General features: G+C 45.6%; 1 protein-coding gene across 1 annotated transcript; it reads left to right on the top strand.

The window, feature by feature from the left end:
- CA6 (carbonic anhydrase 6) lies at positions 1-19,865 on the top strand. Its single transcript, XM_007170079.2, is given in 10 exon segments — positions 1-79; positions 2,243-2,422; positions 8,064-8,078; positions 8,081-8,211; positions 8,861-8,977; positions 13,174-13,237; positions 16,498-16,655; positions 18,962-19,019; positions 19,022-19,084; positions 19,765-19,865. Coding segments are annotated over 10 exon segments (966 nt in total).
- Positions 19,866-25,037: the final 5,172 nt, after the last annotated feature.

Here is a 25,037-nt window from a genome sequence, read left to right on the forward strand (position 1 = left end):
ATGACGGCTCTGGTCACCCTGCTGTCCCTGCTCCTGCTGGGAGCCCAGGCCCAGCACAGGGCCGAGTGGACCTACTCAGGTAAGGCCCACCCCAAGGGCTGCATGCCCCCTTTCTGCCATCACATCAAGGAAGGGGTCACCCCTTCTTGAGGACGAAGCCTGGCCTTTCGGGGCGACCATGAACGATGATTGTGTACGGTGCTTGCTGGGGTCTCAGGGCCTCGGGCTGGGGCAAGAGCAAACTAAACTTAGACCTCGGCTAAGGAGAGGAAGCCAGAACTCTCCCCATTCCCGGATCTCTGAGTCACCCGCAGGGTTTCTGCTTTTCTGCCCCGGAAGCTGGCTTGAGAGCCCGCTTAGTGCTCCAAGGGCAAAGCCATTTGCTCTCTTGGTCTGTGTAGACAGAAAATAAAGCAGTTGCAGGGGGCTCCCTGCAGCCCCACCGAGGGTGTGTGGGGTTTGCAAGAGATTTCTTCCAGGAAATTTCATGATACACGGTTTATCCAGAGCGTCTCGACGTGCCGAGAACCCAGTGACCGTTGCATGGCCTCCAGGCTGGCCTCTCTTGGTCGCCGTGGCCCTGCTGAGACCCCAGTCTCACATCCAGAACCCCACTTATGGGACATGAAGTGGAAAACCCTGGCATTTAGCACAGGTCCCGGCCCACGTGTGGACCAAAGAGAGGAAGACAGCGGGGTTCAGACACGAAACGCCCCTTCTGGGTGGCAGGGGAGAGAGCGCCTGGCCGGCCCTCCTCTTCTCTGTCCTGGACGGAGGCGTGGGGCCGGAGAGGATGCTCGTGGCCGCTGGCTGATGCAGGATCCAGGGGCAAGCAGGGTTTACAGCCTGCTGTCTGCACAGTCTGCCCTGGCCGCAGACACAGGGTGAAGCGTCCTCCCAGGGTGGATGTGTGTCCTCTAAGTCAAGGGCAGCGAAGTTAGGAGCACTGTGGCGAGGCTCAGGAAGTCCAGCTTCAGAGGGCGGGACAGCTGACTCTGACCAACTGTTCTGTCTGGACCAGAGGATTCCCCCACCCGGCCCAGTGCCACGAGACCCCGGGGCCTCTGCTCCGTCAGGCCCATTGGTACTGGGAGTGGTTCGAGGGTAAGGAAGAGAGAGGATTCCAACAGCAGAGTCTGTCCTCCCAACTCAGCACAGCCTCTGAGACGGGGCCCAGGAGAACTCTGGCAGCTGCTGCGAATGCCTGGTGGGGATACTTGAGAAACACCAATGCTGGTAAAAAACCTTTTGATCCATGAAGGGGCTGTGTTCAAGATGTCTGGCCTTGCTCCTGGCACCTGCCCCTAGGAAAGAATTGTCTACAAATTGGTTTGTATTATTAAACAGTGAAGAGAGGTACAGAGAAAAAAAGAATTGACTTTTTATTGAACCGAGAAGCTGTGAGAGGCCTAAGTACAAACATCTTCCTCAAAACAAGCTATGGATGACGCCGTCCCCTAAGGGGGAAAGAGAGCTGGATTCCCTATTGCAAATGGATGAGACCAGGACCCACAGTTGTTTGGAGGCCGAGTCACCCAGTATAATGACTTGCTTTTATCACCCTCTCTCCTCTCTTCTGTGATTAGTAACTACCTTAAAAAAGATAAATTTCCTTATTTTGATATTTTTTCAACTAATCATTCTAGATCATCCTTGAACCTGATGCTTCCTTTCTTGTCCTGAATCCATAAGTGTAGGCACCCAGGTGGTCTTTACCATACTGGGAACCAGTTAAAGGGGAGGGGTCAAGAAAGGAGGTGGGGAGGTCCTGCCATAGGGCCTAGGGCGTGGAGTGGGCCGTGGTATTGTTGGGGGCTGGAAAGGAGAAACTGCCATTCAGAGGAAGTGAGGAAAAGGCCCTGAAAGTAACACAGGGATGCCAAGCCCAAGTAGCCCTCGAGTACATTTATCAGCCGACAGTCATGCAAAGGAAAAGCCAAAGCTATGTATTAAAGACATTCATTGCTTTCAAAACACGAAGGCATGTTCTCAGGGCCAGTGGGTGCAACAGGAAAGTTACGAACCAGCCCCAAAGCCCCCCAGACACCAGGGTCCGTGGAGCTGATTTAGTTGCCCCTCCCGCCTCCTTCTGGAAGGAGGCCCTGCTTTCTAGAAGGCAGGCCTCTGGTCTTGACTGTGGCCTCTGCAGGCCTCCTGTTGGGCAGGCCCAGCTGTGAGCTGAAGGCTCTGGCCCTGAGTGAGGTGCCCACAGGGAGCCCCTTGCACTGTGACCCCCTGTCAGAGGGGGTGCTGCATGAAGCACACTGGCCGAGAGAGTACCCCAACTGTGGGGGGAAGAGACAGTCGCCCATCGACCTGCACAGGAAGAAAGTGTGGTACAACCCTTCCCTGAGGGCTCTGAACCTGTCCGGCTACGAGGTCCAGCACGGGGCGTTCCCTATGATCAACAATGGCCACACAGGTAAGGGTGGGCGACAGGCTCCCGTCCCCAGGCGGGTATGGGGGGAGGCAGGCAGGCAGGGCTGCCAGGAGCTGTATGAGCAGAGATCCAGAGCGTGGCCTGGGGGCTGCAGGCCTCAGGCTCGGGGCAGACCGGTGTTGAGTCCTGGCACTTCGTCCCTGCTTGGGCAGCATCCGTCTGTAGACTCGGTTCCCCACTGGCCCCTTCATCCTGCACTGGCCTCTCTCTGAGCTCACTCCGACCCAACCAGCAGGAAATCAGCGGACAGAGAGGCAACACCAAGAAGCCACATGACCCACTGTCTGTTCTGTTGATCTGTGCCCAGGTCTGATATGCCATATTTTCTATGTGTGAAGTTCAGACAGGAAAAGCTGGGTTTTGGGGGGCCTCCATTTCAGAAGCCTAGACTGGACAACCATAAAATCCTGCTTAACGTTTGCAGACACCCTTCTGATTTTTTTCAAGTGGGCTCGTCTCCTCTGAGCTTCATGACAAGCCCAGAGGGGGGCATTTTTTAAGCTGCAACCAGAGGCTTTGGGAGGCCGAGGGACTTATGGTCATGCAGTCTCTAGTGGCCGAGCTGGATCCAGACCCCGGATGTCTGATTCCTTGGTCGTGTCCTCCTTGGAAACTTCCCTCTCCACTCCCACCTGGCCTGGGACAGTTTACTCTCCATTTGCATAGGTGTATGTTGTGGGGGGGGGGGTCATAGGACTCAGATTTCCTTTTTGCACTATTAAGAAAATAAAACCATTTGCCCTTGATGGGGCTGGTGAAGGTAGTAGCCCTCAGATAGCTGTGATTTGGATCACTGAACTCCACACATAGTTCGTGAAAGCCTCATTTTATCATCCATATCAAGTTCCTGTTTCCAAAGTTACTCTCTGAAGCTACCAGCAGGTTGGCAGAAGTGTATGGCCTTTTCAGATTGGCTTCTTTCACTCAGTAATATGCATTTACGGTTCCTCCGTGTCTTTTCATGACTTGATAGCTCCTTTCTTTTTAGCATTGGATAATATTCCATTGTCTGGATGCACCACAGTTTATTTATTCATTCACTTACTGAAGGACATTGTGGCTGCTTCCAAGGTTCAGCAATTATGAATAAAGCTGCTATAAACATCAGTGAACACCAGTGTGTAGATTTTGGTGTGGACATAAGTTTTCTGCTCATTTGGGTAAATACCAAGGGGTGTGATTGCTGGATCATATGGTAAGAGTATGTTTAGTTTTGTAAGAAACTGCCCAACTCTCTTCCAAAGTGGCTGTACCATTTTGCATTCCCACCAGCAATGAATGAGAGTTCCTGTTCCTCCACAACCTTGTCAGCATTTGGTGCTGTCAGTGTTCTAGATCTTGGCCATTCTATTAGGTGTGTGGTAGCACCTCATTGTTGGTTTAATTTGTATTTCCCTGATGAACTATGCTGTGGAGCATCTTTTCATATTTGCCATCTGTATATCTTCTTTGGAGAGGTGTCTGTTATGGTCTCTGGGTTATTTGTTTTCTTATTGTTGAATTTTAAGGATTCATTGTATATTTTGGATAGCAGTTCTTTATCAGATGTGTCTTATACAAATATTTTCTCCCAGTCTGTGGCTTGTTTTCTAATTCTTTTGATATTCTTTTTTGCAGAACAGAAGTTTTAAATTTTAATTAAGTCCAGCTTATCAATTCTTTCTTTCATGGATTGTGTCTTTGGTGTTGTATCTAAAAAGGCATCACCGTACCCAAAGTCGTCTAGGTTTTCTCCTATGTTATCTTCGAGGAATTTTATACTTTTGCACTTTACATTTAGGTCTGTGATCCACTTTGAGTTAATTTTGGTGAAGGGTGTAAGGTCTGTGTCTAGGTTCATTTTTTGGCCTGTGGATGTCCAGTTGTTCCAGCACCATTTGTTGAAGAGACTCTCTTTGCTCCATTGATAATCTTTGCTCTTTTGTCAAAGATCAGTTGAATATATTTATGGGGGTCTCTTTCTGGGCTTTCTATTCTGTTCCACTGATCTACTTGTGTATTCTCCCACCAAGACCACACTGCCTTGATTACTGTAGCTTGTTTTTTTTTGGTCACACCATGTGGCTTGCGGGATCTTAGTTCCCGATGGAACCCGTGACCCCTGCAGTGGAAGCGTGGAGTCCTAATCACAGGACCGCCAGGGAAGTCCCTACTGTAGCTTTATAGTAAATCTTGAAGTTGGGTAGCATCAGTCCTCCAACTTTGTTACCCTCCTTAAACATTGTGTCAGCTATTTTGGGTCTTTTGCTTCTCCATGTAAGCTTTAGAGTTAGTTTGTTGATATCCACAAAATAACCTGCTGGGATTTTGATTGGGATCACATTGAATCTCTAGGTCAAGTTGAGAAGAACTGACATCTTGGCAATAGTGAGTCTTCCTATCCAGGAATATGGAATATCGCTCCATTTATTTAGTTATTCTGTGATTTCTTTCATCAGAGTTTTTCAGTTTTCCTCATATAGATCTTATATGTAATGTGTTAGATTTATACCTAATTATTTAATTTTGGGGGGAGGTGCTAATGTAAATGGTACCGTGCTTTTAATTTCAAATTCTACTATTTTTAAATTAATTTTTTTTTTTAGCTCCATTGGGTCTTCGTTGCTGCGCGGGCTTTCTCTAATCGAGGTGAGCAGGGGTTACTCTTCTTTGTGGTGCGTAGGCTTCTCATTGTGGTGGCTTCTCTTGTTGCAGAGCACAGGCTCTAGGTGTGCGGGCTTCAGTAGTTGTGGCTCACGGGTTCTAGAGCGCAGGCTCAGTAGTTGTGGTGCACGGGCTTAGTTGCTCTGTGGCATGTGGGATCTTCCTGGTCCAGGGCTCAAACCCGTGTCCCCTGCAGGGATTCTTAACTACTGTGCCACCAGGGAAGCCCTAAAGCTTATTTTCAATTTTTCTATTTTGTTGTAAACAAGGGACAGTTGGTGGACCAGTACTGATTGATTGATTTTTTTTTTTTTTTAATTCCCCGAAACACATATGCATAGGCTCCAGAAAAGATTAAAGGTTGGAAGTACTGGGCCTGTAGTGTTCAAGGGGAAGGGCAACACTGCTCTCTTAATAGGTACTATCAGCCACTCCATTTATTGGTCTCATTGAAAGGAGGGATGATCTCTCATTCATCCTTCTATCCTGGTACCTGGCACAGAACCTGACATAGATTAATGCGTTTGAGGAGAAAAGACTTGTGTGTGAAAGGATAAATCCCCAAATAGGCTCCATGAGCGATGCAGGATTCTGAGTAGGTTTTTTTTTTTTTTTTTTTTTTGGCTGCTTCAGGTCTTAGTTACAGCGTGCGGGCTCTTCGTTGAGGCACCTGGGCTTCTCTCTAGTTGTGGCTCGCGGGCTCCAGAGCGCACAGGCTCAGTAGTTGTGGCACGCAGGCTTAGTTGCTCCACAGCATGTGAGATCTTAGTTCCCTGACCAGGGATCAAACCCACATCCCCTGCATTGGAAGGTGGATTCTTAATCACTGGACCACCAGGGAAGTCCCCTGAGCAGGTTTTGATCTTTGAAAGTTGCAGGAGCAAGACTGGTTCTGTCTTTGTGTTTTTATACTTTTATTTTGAAATAGTTTTAGGCTAGAAAAATTGCAGAAATAGTACAGAGAGTTCCCAAATACCCTTCTCCCACTTCCCCTAATTTTAATATCTTATAACTGGACTGCGTTGATACCACGTGATGAACTACACTCTAGACCTCATTTGCGTCTCATCACTTGCCCATAATGTCCTTATCCTGGTCCAGCATCTAATCCAGGATCACACATTGCCTTTTGTCATCATATCTCCTTAGTCTTCTCCAATCGTGGTCAGTTCCTCAGTCTTTTGTAACCTTGACGCTTTGCCGTTGTTTCTTGAGCACAGAAAATGCTCAGATCATGTGTTTTTTCTCTGGTCTGATAAGAACTTGGTTAAATTAGTTTCAAACAAAGGGGAGTAAGTTCTGGAAGTTAAATCAATTTTTTTTCAGAATCTGGAAGGTTCAGCAAATTGATTTTTGGGAGGACAGATATTTGGCCTCACCTTTTCAAAAGCACAGTGATAAGCCCAGAATTGCTGCCATTTTTCAATCTGGCCTGTGCGATCCTATTGATACAGCTTGAGAATTGAGACATTCTGTCTGCAGGGAATTGCGTTTCAAGGGAAACATTCTTGTCTGGATCTCTGTTATTGCTCCTGTGCTACTAACTCTCCTCAGCTCTCCAATCTCTGGGAAGAGATGACTGCATATCTCCTTTGAAAAGCTCTTCCATTTTCCTCATGTGAGCAGTGATTTTTGAGGCCGGCTACAGTTTAAGCACTAAATACAAAGCACCTGTTCTGCCAAAGGGCATGTAAAAATCTTTGAGGCTGGATTTCTGCCTTCTGGCATATTACGTTATGAATTTCATCACAGCTTCCTGCTGCTTTAGATAATTTGGAAGGGAAGAAGGGGTCATTTGACAGATATCAAATACCTACTATTTGCTCTTTAAGAAAATTTACTTGTTTATAACCATCTTCGATGACTTTAAATAGAAAAACCTTGTTATCAGGAGAGATGCTGACTGTCCCTTTTCAAGTCCTAAATTATCCCTCATAGATACTTTTCTTGGTCATTTTCTGGGGTCACTCTCCATGTCTCCCTTTTGCCTGGGTCATTCCAAAATATAGAGATTTCTCTAAGACCTAAGCCAGTGGAATGAACAAGGCAGCTGTCTCACCAAAGTAACCTCCCTGTAGAAAGTCTGTGGAGCACAAGGCAAAAGGAAGCTGGAAGACTGATCCATTTTCCCATCGGCAAGAACCTAACGTTTGAAAGCATCTGTTAATGATCACATCAAATTCAATCCCGAGCCAAGAGTCTGTGTGTTCCCTGACTTGCCGCAGAATGTGGTCTTCTGTCTTCTGAAGACAAGTTGAAGCCTATAATGGTGATGTCCCGTCCAGGCCCAGTTCTGGCCCAGCTCTGCCCTGACCAATGAACTGAGTGACTCTGCAAATCTTTCTACCTCCCCGGGTTGGCTTCCTTGTCCATAAAATAAAAGTATTGAAGGCCCGCAGGGATGCTACTTTCTGTGAAGTGGGATGGGTTGTTAGTTGGTCTAGTTCTAGAAGTCGATATGGGATGAAGATTTTAACCACATCATAGAGAAGATAATGACTTCAACTTGACCTTACAGAGCACTCATGCTGGGTAGTAAAGTAATCAAAATAGTCCCAAGAGGCCCCACTTCCTATCCCTACCTTGTGGGCAAATTCCAAAATTGGCCAGAGGTGGAGAGTGGAATTCTGATTTCCACACTCATTAGCCCTGTTTTTTCAGGGCTCCCCCCTTCGTTAGGGCTAACAAGCTGGACCTGCCACTTGGTGGTCCTGCCCCTGACCTTCTGGTCCTGGGTGGGAAGGTGCGTGCTCTGGGACAAGGGCCTGTCCAGCCCAGCTTACTCAGTGCCTGGTCCCCATCCTTCCCCATGTGCCAGGTGCCCCCTCTCTGTTGGTCACCCTGCTCATGGCAGTCTAGGCCTGTCTATAGTACCAGCTTGCCCCAGGAGTGGGCAGGTGACCGGGGAAGCTGCCTCACCTGTAGGCCTGACCCATACACGCCCATCTGCACACTCCCTGCCCCTCGTCTTCTCTTCCAGTACAGATCAGCCTGCCCCCACCATGCGCGTGACGGCTGCTGATGGTACCCAGTACACAACCCAGCAGATGCACTTCCACTGGGGTGGCGCCTCCTTGGAGATCAGCGGTTCCGAGCACACCATTGATGGGATCAGATATGTGATCGAGGTACCCTGAGGATCCTCTTTCTTTCAAACCCCATAGTCACTTTTCTTATTAAAACAGCCAAAAAGACTTTGTGCAGTGGTGAGTCAAGTCACCCTGAGGTTGAGTTTATTTTTCATTCATTTACAACAATTCACTGGTCACTGCTATGTGCTGGGGGTTCGGGCAGGGTCCCTGCCCTCATGGAAGTCACCCCAACGCAGGAGTTTACAGCCCACAGAGTGGGGCAAGCCCTCTTTAGTTTCAACTGGATTTCTATGTGGTAGATTTGCTGGGTCCCCCTCTTGCTTAGGATGACCGCAGGTCTACAGTGGCCTCCTGGGGTAAGGGGGCACATGCCCACGCTAGGGAGACCTCGGGAGAACCCAGTGGCCTCATATGATCCCTTGGACTCTGCCAGCTTGTCTGCCGGGGGGAAGGTGAATTGCCATCTCCCCAGAATCCCACTCACACTCTTTGCATTCTTGGAGAACTTTCTGGTCTTGATAGATCTTGTAGCCCAGAGGGAGGGAGACGGTGGTCAGAGGTGTTTATGTGGGTCAGCTGAGGTGTGGGACGGAGCATCTTTTTTTATTTTCCTCCTTCCCTGAAAACCTGAAACACTTGAGGTTTACAGGAACTGCCCTTGACTTACACTTTCTTGCTTCTACAGATTCACGTCGTTCATTACAATTCTAAATACAAGAGCTACGATAAGGCTCAGAAAGCACTGGATGGCTTGGCTGTGCAGGCAGCCCTCGTTGAGGTAGGCTGAAACTACACATGCAAAGTTAGAAATTGGTGTCAACAAGGGGTTAAGTGTAGACAAAGGGTCTTCCTACTGGTCCCTCCTCACCTGTTCCTGAGCTCACAATTCTTGGAAACTCTCACCCAATGAAAGACCTACCCTTCTTCCAGTCCTTGCTCACAGTTACTGCATTCCTTCTGTGTCACCAACCTCAAGGACATTGCATAGCTTGGACGAGCTGACTTAAAAGAACTGGGATCGCAGAAGGGTTCACTGGACGTAAACTGCTCTGAGGGCAAGAGGAAGCCTGCAACCCCCTAGACGAAGCCAACATCTCTGCATCTCTCAGAAAGTCTGGAGAGTGGGATTTATGTCTAGGTAGCAAGAAGTGGTCAGTGAATCCAATCACCCCCAAACAAGTTTAATATTGGATAAAATTGTCAAAAACAAACATATCAGTGCTCTGGAAATGGACCAAAGACAAATAACAAGGTGAGGCATTTATTTATGATAAATGGCTAGAATTTTGAGTAAGAACAATGGGAGTTTGTGGACATCTTGCCTGGGGCTGTTCCCATCCCCTTCCCCCAACGTGGTCAGCAAGGTAGTTTTATCGGGGCAGCATGGACAGGAAAACCAAAAGCTTCACTGCCTGGTACAGGGGACTAATTTGATTTGGAGTAGAAGTTGAAAACCCATGCCCAGGGGGCACTGCTGGTAAAAGTAGCAAACAACCGAAAAGACAGAAAACAGGGAAAACTTGCAGGTTTGATAGTCTGAGATTGCAGTCCTAGTTGAGGTGAGTGGCAAGTGGCAGACCAATCAGAAATTTAACTGGGAGATGAGCCACAGAAAGGCTGTATAAGCTTCCCAGGAAACCCTGATGGAAAGTAAAGCCTGAGGCTGACTTGGTAACTGGCTGATCTTTGAATGTGCTTCTCAACCCACATACAGATCCGTCCGCAGAGGGTGCAAATCTTGGGCTCACGGGGTTTGAGCACAACCTCTGCAAAAATCATTGGCCACAAGACTATGTTGACCCTAGATGGCCCCAGGCTGAAAAATAAAAATAAGACTTAAGACCTAAGCAGGTTCATCAGCTGCTGTACACTGCTGTGAGACATATCCTGCAGATGCAGTCCAGGCAAGTCACTAAACAGTCACATGAACAACAACAAAAACCCCTCAGGACAATTTTCAAAAATCAGAAATCAGATTTGCTGCCATGTATTATCTGAAATGACAGTTATCAAAGAAAAAGTTGGGCATGCAAAGAAATAGGAAAATGTGATCCATATTTAGGAGAAAAAAAAAAAGCAGTCAAGGGGCTTCCCTGGTGGCACAGTGGTTGAGAGTCTGCCTGCCAATGCAGGAGACACGGGTTCAAGCCCTGGTCTGGGAAGATCCCACATGTCGCGGAGCAACTAAGCCTGTGAGCCACAATTACTGAACCTGCGCGTCTGGAGCCTGTGCTCCGCAACAGGAGAGGCCACAATAGTGAGAGGCCTGCGCACCGCGATGAAGAGTGGCCCCCACTTGCCGCAACTAGAGAAAGCCCTTGCACAGAAACGAAGACCCAACACAACCATAAATTAAAAAAAAAAAAAAAAAAAAGCAGTCAATATAAACTGACTCTGAGTAGACCAAGAGTGATTTAGCAGACAATACTTTCTTTATTATTATTATTATTTTTTAAAAATACATTTATTTATTATTTTATTTATTTATCTTTGGCTGTGTTGGGTCTTTGTTGCTGTGCGCGGGCTTTCTCTAGTTGTGGCGAGCAGGGGCTACTCTTTGTTGAGGTGCTTGGGCTTCTCATTGTGGTGGCTTCCCAAGTTGCGGAGCACGGGCTCTAGGCATGCGGGCTTCAGTAGCTGTGGCACGTGGGCTCAGTAGTTGTGGCTCACGGGCTCTAGAGCACAGGCTCAGTAGTTGTGGCGCATGGGCTTAGTTGCTCTGCAGCATGTGGGATCTTCCCAGACCAGGGCTCAAACCTGTGTCCCCTGCATTGGCAGGCGGATTCTTAACCACTGTGCCACCAGGGAAGCCCTATTATTATTATTATTATTTTATTTTTTGGCTGCTCCACGTGGCTTGTGGAGTCTTAGTTCCCTGACCAGGGATCAAACCCTGGCCCTCGGCAGTGAAAGCGTGGAGTCCTAGCCACTGGACCACCAGGAACTTCCTTAGCAGACGGTACTTTCAACAACTATCATAAATATGTTCAAAGCATGAAAAGAAACTATGTTCAAAGAATTAAAGGAAAATATGATGACAATGATTCAAAAAGGATCTCAATAAAGAAACAGAAACTATAAAAATGCACCAAATGGAAAGTCTAGAGTTGAAAAGTATCAAAGAAAGATGAAAAATTCACTACATGGGCTCAAAGCAGATTTGAGGCAGCTGAAGAAAGAATCAGTGCATTTGAAGACAGGTTAAATAAATTATTGAATCTGAAGAACAAAGAAAAAAGCTAGAAGAAAAATGAGCAGAGCCTTAGAGACTCATGGGGACAAGATCGTGCATCCCAACATATATGTAATGGGGGTCCCAGAAGGAGAGCAGAGAGAGAAAGTGGCAGAAAAAAATGTTGAGGAAATGATGGCCAAATTTTCCCAAATTTGATGAAAAAACAATAATTTACCAATCCAAGAAACTCAACAAACTCCACATCTGATAAACACCTAGACACATCAAAATCAAACTGTCAAAACTGACAAGAGAAAAAGGGTTCATTATATAGAGGGGGCTGACAGTGCATTAATGGCTGACTTCTCATTAGAAGCAAAGCATCAGAAGGCCGTGGAATGACTGATGATCAGGATTCCTATGTCCAACCAACCAAACTTCAGAAATAAGGGGCAAAATAAAGACATTCCCAGTTAAACAAAAACTGAGATAATTGTTAACAGATCTGTCTTACACGAAAAGTTAAAGGAAATCCTTCTGGCTGAAAGGACATCACACCAGACAGCAACTCAAATCCACAGAAAGAGATGAAGACTGCCAGAAATGGTAAATATGTAGGTAAATATAGAAGACTATATATATATATATATATATATATATATATATATATATATATACACATATACATACATACACATATATATACACATATATACATATTCTTGTCTTCTTTTAATTTCTTTTTTTAAAAAACCCATAAGATTGTTTAAAGCAATAATTATACCCCTGTAGTATTAGCTTTACAATGTATGACAAAAATAGAAGAAAAAATGAGGAAGGAATAGAGCTATATTGGAACAAAGTTGCTATATTTTACTAGAATTAAGTTAGTATTTACCTGATATAGATTGCGATAAGTTGTATGTTGTAGTCACTAGAGCAACCACTAATAACTTAACATGGTTAAATGGTATGCTAAAAGTATTTGTTTAACACAAAAGGTAGAACAGAGGAACAAAAAAAGATGAGACATTTAGAAAACAAATAAATGGCAATCAGAAATCCAAGAAAGTCTGAATTTATACCTAGTGGAAGAATGGATCAGCATCGCGGACTGAAAAGAACCATTGTCCATAGACCTTTTTCACAGAAAGCAACTATTCTGCCTTCTAAAAATTCAACACTCATACAATAAATAAAGGATGGCAGTGGTCAGAATTGGAGCAGTTTTGCCTTGGACATCTGGCTTTCCTTCACTCAGTCAAAAGTCCTGAGGATGAAGAAGGGAGCACTTCAGAGCAAGCCCCCGCATCACCATGAATCTGGGGACTTCCCTGGCGGTCCAGTGGTTAAGACTCCATGCTTCCAATACAGGGGGCATGGGTTCGATCCCTGGTCAGGGAACTAAGATCCCGCATGCCACATGGCCAAAAAAACAAAAACAAACAATTGAAAAAACACAGTGAATCTGACTGTGGCTGACATTGCCCAAAACAGGGTCACTGGGGATATCTTGACAGTGACTTTTGGCCATTCCTTGAGGACATCACCAGTCACCACCAAGAAGCTCTTTTCCCTGGAAGCTGCCAAAATGCTTCAGATCTTGTCTTTCCGGAAGAGACTGGTGAGCCCAGGCACTTGGTGGCAAAGAACAGCCAGATGGTCTCCCCCAGCACAAGTGGGGCACGGGTGGGCTGCCTCCTTGCCCTCGCGGCTCTGCCCAATCAGCCAGTGTACAAAAGAGCTGGATTAGCGGGGATAGTATTGGATGGACGGCCCTTCTCCATTAGGTGAACTGCTCTGTGTTTCTCCTGCGGGTCAAGGGTAATGCTGAAAATGCTTACTACAGCAACTTCATTTCTCGCTTGAAGAGCATCAGGTATCCAGGTAAGGGAAACCAACAGCGGCTGCACGAGGGCAGAGGAATGAGCATGAGTGTGATGGGGGGCAGGGCAGCAGGGAAGAGTGTTGCTGGTGGAGAGGGTGGCAGATAAGCCTGCCAGGGGACGCTCCCCTCCCTGTGCAAGGTCTCTGGTTCCAGCAATTCCCAAGGTTGGCTCAGGCTGTGCACACCTCTGAGAAACCCGTTCATAAACTCTACCTGTCAATTGCCACGGTTGGAACTTCTGGATGGCCAGAGTTCCACTAATGAGGGATACCTTCATTTAAGCGACTCTCACCTCTGGCCCCAGCTGGAAGTGATGATCCTGGTCCCTAAAGAGAGATGGCCTCCTTGGCTTCAAGCTGAGAAGAATCTCAAGAGTGAAGCCTCTTGTCATGGTGCCTGCACACACAGACACAGGGCTGGTCTCCCTTATCTCTGCCACCAGAAGGCAGGGTTCTTGTCAGAGTGTCTGCCCACTCCCACGGTCAACCCTTGACCTTGAGCAGTAACCAGGTCTGTTGCAGCCTTGGTTCTGTGCATCCCACTTCGGCCACATCTCCCAGACTCCAGGTCCCTGACCTCAGTCCTCACCCCCTCCAGCAATCTGCTGACCTCCAATCCATGGACCTGCACGTTCTCACTACTAGTCACGCCTCATGCCTCTCATCTCTCTTTACCTAGCTTGGATTCCACGGGCCATACTTCTGACACACCCACTCAAATGCCCTCCATTCCTCCACAAGCTCACCTGGCAAAGCCCCAGACTAACTCCCACTTACTCACAGCCTGTAGCCAAATGGCTGAATGTAGCTGGAGAGAAGCACACAGACTTCTAACTTCATTCACAGCTACAAATATACACAAGTACTAACACTGCTCAGAAATCCTGAAATACTACTCTGGGCATTTGCTTTTCCCCTCTCCAAAATTACTGCATCATATTTTCTCCTCTCTCCCAAAGCCCCTCCTCTCTGGCCCCAGCTTCTCCCTTGGAGGCGATGCCTGGCCTCTCACTCCATGGAGAAGGTAGTCAGAAACTCACTCATCTTAACCTGCCTGCGCCTGACCAAACTCCATGTCCCCTCCTCTGTTACACTGGATGAGAGGTCCCTGCTCTGGTCCAGGACCAACCTTCCATGTGGGCACTGACCCCCCCCCCCATTCTCAGGGCCTTTTCTCCTGCCCGTCTCCCCTCTCTCCTGCATCTCCCCCTTCACCCGGTCACTCCACTCAACACACATCACAGTGCTCTCATTTCTTCCATTTCAAAACACAAACCCCGTCTCTTGACCCCATCATTCCCTCAGCCTCCACCCCATTCTCATCTCGCCTTGAAAGAGTTGTCTACTGTCCTGTTCTCTTTTCTCACTCACCCTAAGCCTTCAAGGTCACCCCGGTTGTCAGATCTCCTGGGCACTTTTCTCCTCTTCTCTTACTCCACCTCCAAACAGTGATGCATTACACGCGGCTTGTGTTCTGGCCAAACCCCGCCCCCACCCCCAGCACTACTCTCTTGGTCTCTCTTCCTGGCTCCTGCCTTAATGTCCGAGGGTGCCAGGACTCTGACTTCTCTCGGTGACCTCCTTTTTAGTCCCATGGCCTGAGTTGTCATCTTTAGGCTGTGGACTCCAAAAATCTCTATCTGGTACTCCAGGTAACATCAGCATCAGGCAGGACAGGTGAGGCAAAGTCGAGGCAAGAACTGTCTAGTTAATCTATTGACCATGAACAAAGCCAGCAGGAGACACCACAGGCCTGTGGTATAACTAAGGAGTTTCCTTGAATTCACTGACCTCAGATATTCTATTTCTATGAACTGATCCTGATATATTTCCTTCTCCAATTCAATAAATTCCACTGCTGATCAATAGTGCCCACAACACTGGCCTCTCTCTGAACTCTGGATTCCTTCACTCAACTGTTTAGTTGATGTTGCCATATGGATCTAGAACTCAACATGGCCAAAGCATAACTTATTCCCGTCCCTTTCCAGGCTTGTCCCTAAACCGACTTTCCCATTTCAGCCAACAGCATCCCCATCTATCCCCTTGTTTAAGCCCAAAATCCCAAAATTTCTCTGGACTTTCCTCTTTTCATTCCCCACTCTGCCCTGCCACACCCAAACCATCAGTGGGCCCTGTTGTTTTTACCTCCCTGCTTCCAATTCTTTGGGGTATATTCCGAGAAGTGGAATTTCTGGATCATATGGTAATTCTATGTTTAATTTTTTAAGGAACCATCATATTATTTTCCACAGTGGCTGCATCGTGGTTCTGGAATTCTTCACTCACTTGAACGTATTGGAGTTATGAGACAAAATCTATGCAATAGAGTCCTTTAGAAGGTTATATCTTGAAATCTATCCAATAAGAACAAAACTTAGAAATCTTTTACTTATTCATGGGATTACGCACTACTACACTTCACAGCCTTGGTTAAAGAAACCTGTTTATGTATATAACAAAATGATATCCTCTTTGCCATTAAAAAATGCAAAAGCGCTCAGGGAAGGTGAAGCAAAAGTCAACTCGACTCCGTGTTGCTTTGATAGTCTCTTGCTGAGTTCAGGGACTCAGTGTCACTGACATGAACAAAAGAGGAATTCTATAGATGCGGCGATAAATGTGGGTGCTGTGGAGGCTTCAGATGCCCTGTGGATGTCCCCCTCTCTACACGTCACCTGTGGCTGAGCTTGGTTCCCAATGGGCATGGCAGGAAGCGCTCGTGACCTGATGCCTGCACCTGGACTCCCGCTTAGCTCTGATTCTGCCTTTCTAATCTCTATCCCTCCCCTTCATTTATAAATGAGCACAACTCAAGGAATTTTGTTCTTTCTTTGAGAGCACTTACCCAAAAGCCCCTAGGAGTCATAATTTCTTTCATTTATCGTAAAATGTATCCTGTGCCTAACAATGATGATGGTGACGGCTACACTCATGACCACTTTCCTATGTGCAGGTCCAGTGCCGGCACTTCGTAAACACATTCCCCTTTACCCTCACGGCAATGCTCCGGGTGTCCCCTTTCTACAGACCCCGCCAGGGCCACTCAGCCAGGAGGAGGTATTCGAGTGGGTTTCTGCCCAAAGTCTTTGCTCTTAACCCTTCCCTGGAAGCAGCACAGTGGGGGATGTTTCCCAATGACCAGGTTCTATGTCCCCCTGCTTAAATCAGGAGATTTAAAGATGGTGAGATCTGAGCCAGAGCTGTCCTTGCAAGGGGCAGCAGTGGTCCCTAACATTCCTTTTTGTCCCCTCTTTTAGGACAAAGCGCAGTTCTGAGGGGCCTTGACGTTCAGGACATGCTACCTGGGAACCTCCACTACTACTACAGCTACTGGGGGTCACTCTCCACTCCTCCCTGTACTGAGAACGTCCACTGGTTTGTGCTGGCAGATACTGTCAAGCTCTCCAGGACGCAGGTAGTGTGTAGAATCACTTTATCAAAGTCTCTCCTTTCAACGGCCAGGTTAACAAGAGTGCTCCCCAGATCTCACCTAATGCTGATACCTGGGCTCCTACAGTGTTTTCCACGTACAGGGCTGCAGTGCCTCACCTCTATTGCTATGGGTGATCTTACTAGTGTTGTGGCAGAAATGGGCAAACAGGCATCAGGGAATCCAAGAAACCTATAACTGATGCAACAAAAAAACTGGGACGTGGTCCAAGTCATAGGACAAGAGTTGAACAGTGAAGGCAAATATTTACTGAGTGCTGCTCTCGCCAGGCACAAGTAATACATTACTTCATAAATGACTTCATGCGAGAAGGATAGCTTCATATTTAGCCTTTTACCACATAAAATGCCTGTAGCCCTTTGAGGGGAAGAGCTATATCAGTTGTCTTTTGTCCTTCAGCATAACATGGGTACATAATAAATATTTGTTGAGTTAAATAAAGGACACATGTTACTGAGGTTTCAAAACAAAGCTGACATTTCCTTCTGGGTGATGCTCTTCCTCAGAAACAAATATTTCTTTTTTTAAACTTTCCATTTCCTTATTCCAGGAAAAGGTGGAAAGACCCCTTATAACCACACAAAAAACATTGCCAACCAGGTTGGAAGTGCCCCTAGATACCTAACAAAAGCCAATGTCAATTATCTCAGGAAAAATGCACCTTACATCCAGATCTATAAGAATTTACACGAATAAAGTTACCTGAAATGAGCTCAATTTTTAAAAAATCACAAAATATCAGGAATAAGGCACTATGAATGAGTGTCAGCAGAAATAGAACTACAAAGATTTCAGATATAGTAATTATCAGTCAATTAATATAAAATATGTTTAATATGCATAAAGAATGCATAATATGTAAAATAAAACATTTAATATGTTTAATATGTATAGGAGTTTTAAAATTATGTAAAATGCAGCACAAAGAGAAAAAGAGATGGAAATATGAAAAAGAAAGGTCCAACAAATGTCTGGCTGAAATTTAGAGGGAGAAGAGAGGTAGCATAGAGAAGAGGGATAATTTGAGAAATGTTGGCTGACAATTTTCCAGAGAATTGAAAGACACCATGTCATATATGAAGGAAGCCCAACGAGTCAATGAAAACAAAAAGAAGCCCACACTAAACCATCACAGTGAAACCACAAATTATCAAAGACAAAGAGAAGATTTAAAAATCAACCAGAGAGAAAAGACAGATTTTCATGAAAGAAATACTATAGACCAAGAGTAGATGCAACACAGCAACAATGAAAGTCAGAAAGCAGTGGAACCATATTTTCAAAGAACTGAGAGAAATGAATAGCTAACCTAGAGTTGTACAGGCAGCAAAAATGTCTCTCAAGAACATAGACAAGGGACTTCCCTGCTGGCGCAGTGGATAAGACTCTGCACTCCCAATGCAGGGGGCCCGGGTGTGATCCCTGGTCAAGGAACTAGATCCCACATGCATGCCGTAACTGAGAGTTCATGTGCTGCAACTAAGGAGCCAGTGAGCTGCAACTAAGGAGACCACGAGCCACAACTAAGGAGCTAGCGAGGCGCAACTAAGGAGCCCACCTGCTGCAACTAAGGAACGCACATGCTGCAACTAAGGAGCCGGTGAGCTGCAACCAAGGAGCCTGCGAGGTGCAACTGAGGAGCCCTCTTGCTGCAACTAAGGAGCACACATGCTACAACTAAGGAGCCGGTGAGCCACAACTAAGGAGCCCATGAGCTGGAACTAAGTAGCCAGTGAACCGCAACTAAGAAGCTGGTGAGCCACAAGTAAGGAGCCCATGTGTTGCAACTAAGGAGCCTGCTTACTGCAACTAAGGATTGCATGTGCTGCAACTAAGGAGCTGGCAAGCCACAACTAAGGAGTGAGTGAGCCACAACTAAGGAGCCTGCCTGCCGCAACTAAGACCCAGAGCAACCAAATAAATAAATAAATAAATAAATGTTAAACAAAAAAGAATGTAGACAAAATACAGACATTTTCAGAAAAAACAAAAATTGAGCTTGCTGCTTGGTATGTCTCTGTTTACTTCTTTCTCTCCTTTCTACTATTGACTAAATACTCATAGAAAAAGACTAAAAGAGATTGTTGGAGGAATGAATGGGTGGATGAATGGCCTGGCACATAGCACCCAGAGCCACTTCTGCAATTGAGATCTTCTCACAACCGCTTTATCAGGGTTATATAAATCCAAGCTCTAGTTCAGTTGTTAGCTAAATTTAAAAACTCACCCAGTGCCTCTCCTCTCCATAATTCCCTTCATGTTGCCTGCAGGTTTGGAAGCTGGAGAATTCCTTACTGAATCACCAGAACAAGACCATCCACAATGATTACGTGGGACCCAGCCCCTGAACAACGGAGTGGTAGAAGCCAACTTCATGTCTCAACCTAATCAGCGTGAGTGAGATCAACTCTTGTTTGTTCTTTGCAATTTGCAATTATAATTTCCTGTTTTCCTCCTTCTCTGGGTGGACCCATCTCTTCTGGCAATAGTAAGGGAAGGAAAAGGGACTTCCCTGGTTGTCCAGTGGTTAAGACTCCATGCTCCCAATGCAGGGGGCACGGGTTTGATCCCTGGTCGGGGAACAAAGATCTCTCATGCCACACGGCATGGCCTAAAAAAAAATAGTAAAGGAAGGAGAGTTATCTAAACAGCAGGAGGCTTTGGGCTGTACAGCGCTTCGGCAAAGGGGATGACCCATTTTCCCAGTCCAGGCAGTGGTACCAGTGAGTAGAACAGAGGGGACAATGAGCAGCTACATGATTTATTACCCACCTAGTCTTGGCCAGAGACAGTAGGAGAAGCAAGACATCAAGCAACATCCAGATACTCCCATAACAGTTTCGGCTCAAGTTAATCTTATCAAGCCCAACTCAAATATTTCACACTTCTATCTTGGTCTCTATTACAAACCCAGCCACAGCTCCTCCTATAAATTCCCTCAAGGTGGGGTTAACTAGGCCACAATTGTCTACTACCTTTTCTTGGGGATCAAGCTGCAGACACCATGGTGCTGGAAGTAGGCATGAGGACCTCCAAAGTTCTGAACTTTTCCTATTAACTCTTCTTTTCATAGGCTCTGAGCTCCAGTTTTATCTAAACAATATTGACAGTAATCTTGAGTACTTGAGAAGGTTTATTGAACAGAAGAAAGCAAAGAGAAAAAGACAAGGGTAATGACCTTGAAGAGTGAGCCCTGCCTTGTCTCCAAGAAGCCCTGTATGTCTGGATCACACCATTCCCACTGAGGCACCTGTTTAATTTATGATTAAAACAGGAGAAACCATCATCCATGAAAGGAAGTGAGATGGCTTAAATATATGAGAAGGCATTTGAGTTAGACAACACCAATGGGAATTGATTGGAATAGAAATTTAAAGGAGATGGAGACCTAACTATCCTCCTCTCGAATCACGCACATTGATGTGTCTAAATTACAAATCAGGCCAAACATCCCTGTAGCATTTAGATGAAATAAAATAACTTTGGAAATTTGTTACTTAAAAATTTTCTCTTTTCTGTGCCTTTGTACCACTTCAAATATCCCTTCTTTGCTCTATGCTGAGGGACCCAGGTGATGGGGTAGAAATCAAGGTGGGAGGGATTTCCAGGACAAAGATTAAGAAAAAGGAAAGAGACCTGGGAATTCCCTGGCAGTCCAGCGGTTAGGACTTGGTGCTTTCCTCTTACATTAGGAACGTGTGGGTGGAGACATTTGGAGCAGTGATCTTGCCCAGTGAGTCAAAGAGAGACAGAAGAGGGAGGAGGCGGGCTCCTGGGAGAGGAGGCGGGGGTGCGGGCTGGGGGGAGGGGTAAGGGCTTCCCTGAGATCGTGTCCTTGCTGGTCCAATGGTGTCTGCTGTCACTAGTCCTGGGTTCAAGTGCTAGTTCTGCCATTACTAGTCACATGGGATAATAAAATTACCTGTCTTTTAGGGCTGTGGTTTTGAGTAAATAAGACAAGCCTGGGGAGCAGCCCACAGAATGGCTGTGAACCTTTACTGGCCAGTTACCATCCTCTTCATGGAGGACCTTCCTTGTCCATCTTCAGCTTCCTCCTCATCTCCGACTGAGCTCACCCTCATTCTTCTGAATCCCTTTATCTGCTCTCATTACTACCTTTGTTCTTCCATGTCGTTATTCATGGTATCCAAAGCACTTTCACATCTGACTTCATTGACCCCTCCAGGCAATCCTCAACGAAGTTCCCAGTTTCTGGAAAAAGAAACCAAGTTGCAGAAAGGCCAGGTGACTAACCCAAGATCGCCCAGGTGGTAGACGATAAAGTCGGGATTTGCCCAAGTCTTTTGTATCCAAGTTCTTTTAACTACAGAAGTTGTCCCTTTCATTTACTCAACAAGCTTTGTCAAGCACCTGCAGACATCATGCTAAGTACTGGGGTGTAGAGAGGGGGAGGAACGGTTCCTACACTCGGAGCTCTGGTCTGTGAGCAGGACAGACGTTTACATAACCAATCACCCTCTCATGGCGAGAACAACTGTTTAAAAACTCCACGGAGGGGCTGGGGCTTGGTGGGGGTTTGTAAGGCTGAGGAGTTCATCTGGTGAGTCAATGGGGCACCGCAGCCAGTGGGGTAGCATGTACGGATGGTGAGAGTAGTCTAGTGTGGCCAGAGGACCAGGTTCAAGGGAGCTGGCAGGGAAAGTGGGGATGTGGCTGGGCGAGGTCAGGCATCCATCACTAATGCTTTCTGTGCCACTAAAGGTTTTGGATTTTACCTTGTGGGTGATGGGCAGCTGTTGCAGGGTTTTCTGCAGGGGATGACATGACGACATGATAAGAGTCATCCTTTCAACCAGAAATGAGTCTGTGGTGCATCGGAGATGAAGCAGTGAACAAGATAGCCAAGGACTTACTTACGTTCCTGAGGGTTGAGAGATACTATAAACAAGTCAATGAATACACAGAAAAACAGGGTTACACAAGTCTGTTTGTGCTTGAAAAGGGAAAAAGGAGCTCCTGAGAGGTGGGCGCGTGAATCGCCGGCTGCGATCTCTGCGGCCACACCCACTCTTTCACCTTCAAGGTAGAGGAAGAGGGTGACGCGGCCACGTGCTGGCTTTGACCATGCTCTGCCTCACCGAGGGGGCCAAACATGACTGTAAGGTGGTAGAAGTCGTGGCCTGGAACCACGACCACCAGGAGATCCCAGTCGCTGTGGCCAACCTCAAGTTGTCCTGCCAACCCATGCTCGGTTTGGATGACTTCCAGTTCCAACCACCTGTAACCTTCCGCCTGAAGTCAGGCTCTGGCCCTGTGCGGACCACTGGGCGGCACCAGATTGTTACCATAAGCAATGACCTTTCTGAGGAAGAGCGCGAAGAAGAGGTGAGGAGGAAGAAGCTGAGTAGTGCCCCGTCCTGCCTGCCAGGAAGCAGGGGGGAAGCGCTGACCCTCCCTGGTTAGCTAGCTGCCTGCCACGTGCACCATGCACCAGGTTCCTGCACAAGTTTCAAGAATTTTGTGTCTTCTCCATTGAAGAGGAAGGGTAGCGGTGGGGTGAGTGGGGTCTTGGTTTGGTGCTAGGAGAGAGGGGGTCCCGTTCTCCATAGGGCCCTGGTGTTCTAATCCTGTACCACACCGGGTGTGGTATAGGAGTGGGAGGAACTCTGAACTTCTATACTGAACCTCTCTCCCCACTTGCCTATGAGGTTGTAGTTCAGCATCTGAAGCTCAGGACTACACATTTTAAACATTTTTTACATTTTTGCATAAAGGTTGAAAAAAGGGAAAAAGGAACCAAAATTAATTACAATGGTTACCTAAGCAGGGGGTTGGTGGGCATGGGAAAGGGTGTAGGAGGGGCTGGAAAATGGACTTTTCTGGCTGCACCCTGTTTGGTAGTTTTAACTTTGGAATCTTGGGTTTTACATAGTTATAAAATTAAATTAAATTTAAATGATTTTTAAAATCTCTAAAACTTCAGTTAACTTAAAATGTAAAAACACAGTAAAATGACTGAACAATCATACATTGAGTTGGTAGCATAAACACAGAGAGAAGAGTTTTTCCTTAAACACACTATTTTTACTATCATACCTAGCGGGGTTTAATTCTAGGGACAAGAAGAACGGATGTGTCTGTGTGTAATTACTATAATATGTTACTATATACACATAACTAATTATGTTTATGTCTTTAGTAGCATGATTTTCAGCATAGGAACATAGAGATCCAAATATAAAATTTAAAAAGCTAAGTAAAAATAAGAACCTGCTGTATAAAAAAATAAATAAAATAAAATTCAAAAATTCAAAAATAAAAAGCTAAGTAAAAACCCTGTATTTGTAGATTTGAATTGGAAATAGTATAATTTATAAAATATTTTTCTCTTTCTAAAAGCACATATTGGGACTTCCCTGGTGGTCCAGTGGTTGGGACTCCATGCTGCCATTGCAGGGGGTGAGGGTTCCATCCCTGGTCAGGGAACTAGGATCCCGCACACTGTGCCGCGTGGCCAGAAAAAAAAGCAGGTATTTCCTAGCTTTGTGCACTCAGGTGTAGAAACAACAGTAACCCCATAGCAATGAACACCTTTATATCCAGACAGTGGTCTCTCAATGTTATTTCCCACTATCAGGAACCAGGGCTCCTTGGAGAAATGGCTGATTCCAGATCTGGGGCAAGGATATACAAGATGAACCTGGGATATCTTTTTAGGCCAGAAAACAAGAAATCTACCTAAGTCTACTGGGGTCATGCCCAGAAGACACAGTGACCATCTTTTTTTTTTTTTTTAGTTTTTTTTAGTTTTTGAATTTTATTTTATTTATTTTTTTATACAGCAGGTTCTTATTAGTCATCAATTTTATACACATCAGTGTATACATGTCAATCCCAATCGCCCAATTCAGCACACCACCATCCCCACCCTCCCGTGGCTTTCCCCCTTGGTGTCCATACATTTGTTCTCTACATCTGTGTCTCAACTTCTGCCCTGCAAACCGGTTCATCTGTACCATTTTTCTAGGTTCTACATACATGCGTTAATATACGATATTTGTTTTTCTCTTTCTGACTTACTTGACTCTGTATAACAGTCTCTAGATCCATCCACTTCTCAACAAATGACTCAATTTCGTTCCTTTTTATGGCTGAGTAATATTCCATTGTATATATGTACCACAGCTTCTTTATCCATTCGTCTGTCAATGGGCATTTAGGTTGCTTCCATGACCTGGCTATTGTAAATAGTGCTGCAATGAACAGTGGGGTGATGTGTCTTTTTGAATTATGGTTTTCTCAGGGTATATGCCCAGTAGTGGGATTGCTGGATCATATGGTAATTTTATTTTTAGTTTTTTAAGGAACCTCCAAACTGTTCTCCATAGTGGCTGTATCAATTTACATTCCCACCAACAGTGCAAGAGGGTTCCCTTTTCTCCACACCCTCTCCAGCATTTGCCGTTTGTAGATTTTCTGATGATGCCCATTCTAACTGGTGTGAGGTGATACCTCATTGTAGTTTTGATTTGCATTTCTCTAATAATTAGTGATGTTGAGCAGCTTTTCATGTGCTTCTTGGCCATTTGTACATCTTCTTTGGAGAAATGTCTATTTAGGTCTTCTGCCCATTTTTGGATTGGGTTGTTTGTTTTTTTAATATTGAGCTGCATGAGCTGTTTATATATTTTGGAGTTTAATCCTTTGTCTGTTGGTTCATTTGCAAATATTTTCTCCCATTCTGAGGGTTGTCTTTTCGTCTTGTTTATGGTTTCCTTTGCTGTGCAAAAGCTTTTAAGTTTCATTAGGTCCCGTTTGTTTATTTTTGTTTTTATTTCCATTACTCTAGGAGGTGGATCAAAAAAGATCTTGCTGTGATTTACGTCAAAGAGTGTTCTTCCTATGTTTTCCTCTAAGAGTTTTATAGTGTCCGGTCTTAACATTTAGGTCTCTAATCCATTTTGAGTTTATTTTTGTGTATGGTGTTAGGGAGTGTTCTAATTTCATTCTTTTATATGTAGCTGTCCAGTTTTCCCAGGACCACTTTTTGAAGAGACTGTGTTTTCTCCATTGTATATCCTTGCCTCCTTTGTCATAGATTAGTTGACCATAGGAGCGTGGGTTTATCTCTGGGCTTTCTATCTTGTTCCATTGATCTATGTTTCTGTTTTTGTGCCAGTACCATATTGTCTTGATAACTGTAGCTTTGTAGTATAGTCTGAAGTCAGGGTGTCTGATTCCTCTGGCTCCGTTTTTTTCCCTCAAGACTGTTTTGGCTATTCGGGGTCTTTTGTGTCTCCATACAAATTTTAAGATTTTTTTGTTCTAGTTCCATAAAAAATGCCATTGGTAATTTGATAGGGATTGCACTGAATCTGTAGATTG

The sequence above is a fragment of the Balaenoptera acutorostrata genome, chromosome 1, assembly GCF_949987535.1.
Source record: "Balaenoptera acutorostrata chromosome 1, mBalAcu1.1, whole genome shotgun sequence".
Classification (NCBI taxonomy): domain Eukaryota; kingdom Metazoa; phylum Chordata; class Mammalia; order Artiodactyla; family Balaenopteridae; genus Balaenoptera; species Balaenoptera acutorostrata.